This window comes from Bos grunniens, chromosome X, assembly GCF_055505025.1.
Source record: "Bos grunniens cultivar Pamir isolate PY7600 chromosome X, Bosgru_T2T1.0, whole genome shotgun sequence".
Taxonomy (NCBI): domain Eukaryota; kingdom Metazoa; phylum Chordata; class Mammalia; order Artiodactyla; family Bovidae; genus Bos; species Bos grunniens.
This window is the reverse complement of record NC_141194.1, coordinates 121,574,788-121,582,058: the sequence shown is the minus strand read 5'-3', so window position 1 is coordinate 121,582,058 and position 7,271 is coordinate 121,574,788. Positions and strand designations below refer to the sequence as shown.

The 7,271-nt window shown below is 40.0% G+C and overlaps 1 protein-coding gene across 1 annotated transcript; it reads right to left on the bottom strand.

The window, feature by feature from the left end:
• Window positions 1-2,889: 2,889 nt before the first annotated feature.
• Window positions 2,890-6,014, bottom strand: LOC147341272 (uncharacterized protein CXorf66 homolog). Its single transcript, XM_086386513.1, has 3 exons — window positions 5,900-6,014; window positions 5,063-5,219; window positions 2,890-3,918 (listed from the first exon to the last, which is right to left on the bottom strand). Exons 1-3 carry the CDS (start codon window positions 6,012-6,014, stop codon window positions 3,012-3,014), a joined length of 1,179 nt encoding a protein of 392 aa, XP_086242639.1. The 3' UTR covers window positions 2,890-3,011.
• Window positions 6,015-7,271: the final 1,257 nt, after the last annotated feature.

Sequence of the window (7,271 nt, the reverse complement as noted above, 5' to 3'; positions counted from 1 at the left end):
TGCAAAAGATGACTGCAGTCATGAAATTCAAAACTCTCACTCCTTGGAAGAAAAGCTATGACCAACCTAGACAGCATATTAAAAAGCAGAGACATTGCCGAGAATGGTCAGTCTGGTCAAAGCTAAGGTTTCTCCAGTAGTCATGTATTGATGTGAGAGTCGGACCATAAAGAAAGTTGAGTGCTGAAGAATTGATGCTTTTCATCTGTGGTGTTGGAGAAGACTCTTGAGAGTCCCTTGGACTGCAAGGAGATCAAACCAGTCAATCCTAAAGGAAATCAACCCTGAATATTTATTAGAAGGGCTGATAATGAAGCTGAAGCTCCAACACTTTTGGCCACCTGATGAGAAGAACTGACTCACTGGTAAAGCCCCTGATGATGGGAAAGATTGAAGGCGGGAGGAGAAGGGGACGACAGAGGATGAGATGGTTGGGTGGCATCACCAACGTGATGGACATGAGTTTGAGTAGGTTCCAGGAGTTGGTGACAGACAAGGAAGCCTGGTGTGCTGCAGTCCATGGGGTCATATAGAGTCAGACATGACTGGGCTACTTAACTGAACTGAAGTGAATTTGGAAAACTATAGGACATTGATTGAAGAAACTGATGATGACACAAACAGATGGAATGATATACTGTGCTCATGGAGTTAAAGAATTACTATCATTAAAATGACCACACTTCCTGGGCAATCTACAGATTCAATGCTATCCCTATCAAAGTACCAATGGCATTTTTCACAAATCTAGAACAAATATTTGTTCATCTACCTTTGTAAACAAAATGACCTCATGCTGACCTATATACATCCAGGACCCAAAGCTATAAAATAAAAAAATAGGGAATTCCCTGGTGGTCCAGAATCCAGTGGTTAACCCTCATTTCTTTCACTTCCGTGGGACAGGATTTGCTCCCTGTTTGGGGAATTAAGATCCCACAAATTGTGTGGTGTGGCCATGAAAACCCCCCACAAAATACAAGAAAAAATAGATATAAAAATTTAAAAATGTTTTAAGTAAAAAATAAAATAAAATATATATACAAATACAGTTTAAAATGTTAAAACATTAAAATAAAAAATGCTTTGGCAGTGGTGCTGATCATCATTCAAATCTTGGCTGTGGAGTCAGATGGCCCTCACATCAAATTCCTGCTTAAATGTAAACGTAGGTAGGTCATTTCAGCATTTTGTGACCTTAGATTGTTAATCTGTCAAATGACAAAAACAGTACAATTTAGTAATTAATACAGTGTCCTTTATTTGAGAGAAAACAATCCATGAGTTAGGGGTGCACAGTGCCTCACAAGCAGTGGAACACTCTTACAGAGGGCTTTTAGCAAGAATGGGTATTACAGAGCATTAAGAGAGGCAATGTAGAAATAAGGCATGATTGGCTAAGAGGTCAAGGATTTCCTGATAAGGCTAGTAGGTCTATTTTCTAGGGTAAGATAAGCTAGCAAAAGTTGAATTGGGTGGTTGTGATTAATGTATTTTAGGTTTCCTAGACAGTAAGGTGTTTCCTAGACAGTAAGGTGTTTCCTGTGAGTGTGGGCTGACATGGGTTTCAATTTGCTTGTGGGCCACTCCGGCTGCCTCCATTTTGTGAGTCCCAATATGCAAATTTCCTTTATCAGTGGGAAATGATGCCTGTCTCTTCTTTCAGATTTGTTATGAAGCCAAAATAGCCATAAATTTCCTGATTACTTTAAAGCTATAGGAATAAATGATATTAACAAAAAGAAACCATAAGAATTTATTTTTATTAGATCATCAGCACTTAGCCAAACTATGATCTTGAAGGCTGCACGTTAGTCAACCTGCCGTCTTTCTGAATCCCGGTTTACATCTGCAAGAATGTTGACTAATTGTGGCCCATCCGTGACAATCAGGTTATGGTTTGAGGAGTCATCATTCACTTGCATTAACTGTTACTGACCTGTCTCTCTCCCACAATCTTTGATCTGTATCCTTGCCAGTGTCTCTCAGACATTGCCTGTCATTTTGGGATCTGCTTCATGATCAGTTCTAGGCCATTGCCCTCAAGTGTTTTCATATATCTGGTTACTCATCTGTCTCTAGCTGAGACAATATTTTTAGAAATCTGTCAATCTTCAAGTAACTTCTTGATTGCACTCTTGTTCTAAGTCAAAGCAAGTTCCCCAACTAGATTCACAAAGCTCCTTCTGGACTTTGGCATGCCATAAATAAGAACTGGCATGGTCAAATAAATACTTTTTTAAAAAGGAAATGACTATCAGGAATTTCCACAATGCAGCCAGAACCAAGTACACAGAGCCATTTCCGCCACACACTGGGCACCACAGAAAGACAGTCTTAAATTCTGAGGACACTATGTCAAAATTAAAAAAAAAAAAAGTTGGACTGAGACTTCAGTTGAGGGCTAATCCAAGGGAAAGAGGAGCCCAGGGTACCCATCTTGCAATACCTTTCTATATTTGTGTGTGTTTGATTATGGTTCCCATCCAACTGTGTGCCTGTGTCCAACTCTTTTTGACTCCATGGACTATAGCACTTTAGGCTCCTCTGTCCATGGAATTTCCCAAGCAAGTATACTGGAGTGAGTTGCTATTTCCTCCTCCAAAGGATCTTCCTGACCCAGGGATTGAACTCAGGTATCCGGCATTGGCAGGCGGATTCTTTACCACTGCACCAGCTGGGAAGCCCATCCAAGTGACCAGATCTACACTGTTGTTGTTGTTGTTCAGTCACTAAGTCTTGTCCAACTCTTTGCAACCACATGGACTGCAGCACGCCAGGCTTCCCTGTCCCTCACCATCTCCTGGAGTTTTCCCAAGCAGATCTAAGATACCTCCAAAACAGATTTCTATATCTAAAATGCAATAATAATTACAAAAAAATCAGTTGTTATGTCACACATTTATTTACTATTTTTCAAGTAAATTGCCTTGAGATGGATAGATCTAATCTCAGTAGTGATGGAGTTTTCTTCTACCAGGTTCTTAAATATGGTGAGAATATAATAGTTGTTAGAAGTTTGCTTCTTCTACATAGGTGGTCCTTTTTTTTTTTTTTCCATGAGGCCTTAAATTATTTTGGGAGGTTTTATAGATGGTTTCCTTGCATTTTATATTGCACATAATAGTCGCCTCCTTGTCACTTTCATCATCACTGTTACATGTGAAATGGCTATCATTCATGTTGCCATACAGTGCATTATCCTTGGGCTCTGTCTTGTGAAATGACTTGTAAGAGTGCTTCAGTTCATGTGAAAAATCTGGAACTAGAACATGCTTCATATTCCTTTCTGAAATATGAGTGATGAATGGCTCAGAAGAAGCACTGCAAACAAGGCATATTTCCTTGTAGCACTGACAAAAATTCACTGGTTGAGGCCTAGATAATATTTCTGCACTACCTTCACTAGCTGGGCTTTTTGGTTTACGATGTCTCCGAAGTTTGGTCAGTTTCACTACATTTGATTGCTCAGGGACACTTTGACTCTTTGCATAGGGTGGAGAAGTTTTGGTTGGCTTGACCAGACATTGTAGACTTGATGGCCAAGTTGGCGTGATGGCCTTCTTTGGATAGGATGGACTGACCTGACTTGACCTGATATGCTTATGGGCATGAGCCCCCCTATGTGCCTTTTTTGGACTGCGTGTTCTATGCAATTTTTTCTGGGGGAGTGATCCTAACTCTCTTTTGTGAGTTGATGACTTGGATGGGTTTTTTTGACTTGAGGGCCTGACTAACTTTTTTGCTCTTAAAGGTACAGAGGCTTTTTGTCGACTTGAGGGCTGAGATGAATTATCTATACTAGACAGCACAGATTGTTTTTCTGGATTGCCTGGACCAGCAGTCAGTGACTTGGAGTCAGTGAATGATATTTTAGATGATGTGGATGATGCCTCGGTGATGCCTTCTTTCTTGACCCTGAAAATACAGAAGATTTGGAGTATGACAATTTAAATCAGGAGAGTATTCCTGCTATCACTGGAAAACATGGACTATTGTGTCAGTTTAGACTTCTGGTTTTTTTTTGGCTCTAGCAGGAAAATTGAACACAGTAAGAATTGGAGTGTGGTGAAAACCATGACTCAGGTTACAGATTTGAACTTGTGTTGAATGCTTTTTCTTTTTCTTAATTTTGCTGTTTCAACCACAATAGATAACCATATAGTCATGTATGGAATGCCACAAACTTGTTTCAAATCTACTGTTGAGAAGGAGAGAAAGAATTTTATCTATTCCAGAAATTAAACTTTTTCTAAAAAAACCACAAGTTGATATGCAACTGAGGCACAAATGTCACAACTTGTCACATAAAAAAGTCTTAGACTACATTGATTGTTTTCCTATCATATTTGCACCATTAAATTTTGTAACCATGCTTATTTATCCTCACAAGATTACTCTAAAACCAAAGGAATAGAACAGTGGTATATTTGGTCACCAGTTCTTGGATTGGGAAATTTTTAGGGACCCAGTATGTCAGAGCCAGCCTGATCCTCCTATATGAAAGGCAGGGACTAGGGTCACTTAACACCATTAATCAATTTTCATGTTATTACATCTTAAAATGATAGATTATTCAAAATGTGTTACCATCTTTGGAATGCAGAGACCCAACTCCTTCTCTCTCCCCTGAGAAGATTTTAATTCTGTCTTATTTAGATAGCCATTCCCTCTTTTTCTAGACTCAATTTAGAATGAATTCAACTGAACCATGAATAGGAGATAGTTTTGGCTAAAGTTGATAATGTACTTGAGATCATTTAAGAGCTTCATTTAAGTGAACATATCCAACCCACAAGATGTTGGTAGCTCTTTTGAAGTCTAAAGTTAATGTTAAGTAACCACAACAACAGTGAACCAGTCTACGTGTATGTGCATGCATGTGTGCAGGCACAGGCATGCATGCACACATCCCCCCCCCCCCCCCCCCAACTCCTGCCCCTTGTATTTTTAATTCATAGGTGTAAGACTTATGTGGCTGCTTTGGGAGTTATAGTGAAGAACCCAGTGTGCACCCCTCACCCCACCCCTTTTATTTTTAATTCAGAGGTGTAAGACTTACATTGTTGCTCTATGGGATTCCTCACCCACACAGATATACTGAATAAAGAAATAACACCTGATAACAAAGCCGATGATGAGTATAACAGTTAGGACAATGAGTAGATATTGTCTTATTCCCTGCATTCTGCCTTGCTTGGATTCAGCATGTGTAGATACTGTGAAAGAAAATGTATCATCAGAACATGTGCTACGTAACCAAGTTTGCTTCCATTTTGATGGGGTTTTGTTACTATAGGTAAAAGTCAAATCTCATCATTTATTTCTTTAAACATGATGTGTCCACTGTCATTTTCCTCCCTCTGTCACGTCCCCAGCCAGCCACAGTCTAGAAGCCAAATCTTGGAGCTATGTCTGGCTAATCAGTATAATTACCTAGGTTACCCTGCATTGTGGCTTGTTCAACTCATGGCCTAGGTTTTTGAGTGTGTGAATTCACTTGAGTGTTGATGTGTGTGTGAATGTGTATGTTGGGAAAGAGGATGGTACAAGAAAAAAAGTTCTTGAAACGTAGTATGTGTTAGGTACCATGCTAGATTCACTCACATAGAATTTTCTAGATTGGCTTGTGGGAGTGGGGGCAGGGGTTGGTGGATTAGGTGGGGAAGGGGAATGAAAGGGGACAATATGGCTGTACTCTTTATGTTTCTATGCTGTTTGGAAGTTTTACACGAAAGTAAAACTCTCAGATGTTGTCCTAGAAATTCTTGAAGACCTACTCATAGTAACCTAGAAGAAACAGCAGATTTCTTAAACACAGCTAGATTGTCTAATTAAGTACTTGAATATATTTAAAATAATAGATCATAATTTCTCACTTTTAAGGTTAGGGACATACCTGCAGAAGCAGAGCCATTGCTTTCATTTCTGTATAAACAACTATTTGTCCAAATTGATAAAAGGAGGACATAAATTAAGAGATTCATGTCCAGGACCTTGTTGATAGGTTTCATTTGCCAAGGAAAATACTGAATTTAATATGGCTCAGCTTGTTTTAGGGGGCTATGACTTCATAATCATTCTATGTCATATCCTGACAGCATAATCTCACCATGGAGAGGCATGAGCTCCTGTATACAAATATTATAAAAAGACTTTTAATCACTTATTTCTCCATTACATCAAATATTCTGTCAAATTTGAATCAAAAAGTTTGAGACATTATTAAGCACAGAAGGCAGAGAAAATGGGTTAGCTCTAGATACTGAAGAACTACTTTTCTTTATTAAATGTTAAGCAGGTACTTTACAGCCCTATAGTAGTTACTGTGTGTGATAGAGGTTAAACACACAAGGAGCTACGTCACATCCAAGGAGCGGCAGCTGCGTGGACGCAGGAGGGTGAGGAGGAGCTACTCCACCTTCAAGGTCAAGAGGGGCAGCCGTGAGGAGACAACCCTCGTCCAAGGTAAGGAGCAGCGGCTGCGCTTTGCTGGAGCAGCTGTGAAGACATACTCCACGTCCAAGGTAAGAGAAACCCAAGGAAGATGGTAGGTGTTGGGAGAGAGCATCATAGGGCAGACACACTGAAACCATAATCACAGAAAACTAGCCAATCTGATCACATTGACCACAGCCTTGTCTAACTCAATGAAACTAAGCCATGCTGCGTGGGGCCACCCAGGATGGGAGGGTCATGGTGGAGAGGTCTGACAGAATGTGGTCCACTGGAGAAGGGAATGGCAAACCACTTCAGTATTCTTGCCTTGAGAACCCCATGAACAGTATGAAAATGCAAAATGATAAGATACTGAAAGGGGAACTCCCTGGGTCGGTAGGTACCCAATATGCTACTGGAGATCAGTGGAGAAATAACTCCAGAAAGAATGAAAGGATGGAGCCAAAGCAAAAAGAATACCCAGCTGTGAATGTGACTGGTGATAGAAGCAAGGTCCGATGTTATAAAGAGCAATATTGCATAGGAACCTGGAATGTCAGGTCCATGAGTCAAGGCAAATCAGAAGTGGTCAAACAGGACATGGCAAGAGTGAATGTAAACATTCTAGGAATCAGTGAACTAAAATGGACTGGAATGGGTGAATTTAACTCAGATGACCATTATATCTACTACTGTGGGCAGAAATCCCTTAGAAGAAATGGAATAGCCATCATGGTCAACAACAGAGTCCGAAATGCACTACTTGGATGCAATCTCAAAAACCACAGAATGATCTCTGTTCGTTTCCAAGGCAAACCATTCAATATCATGGT

Bases quoted from the DNA above. Each gene is read 5' to 3' on its own strand.
- LOC147341272 (XM_086386513.1), bottom strand. From the start codon at position 6,014: ATGAAACCTATCAACAAGGTCCTGGACATGAATCTCTTAATTTATGTC. The intron at 5,220-5,899 runs GTATGTCCCTAA...TTTCTTTCACAG, and splicing joins CAATGGCTCTGCTTCTGCAG to TATCTACACATGCTGAATCC. The intron at 3,919-5,062 runs GTAAGTCTTACA...CTGTATTTTCAG, and splicing joins GAATCCCATAGAGCAACAAT to GGTCAAGAAAGAAGGCATCA.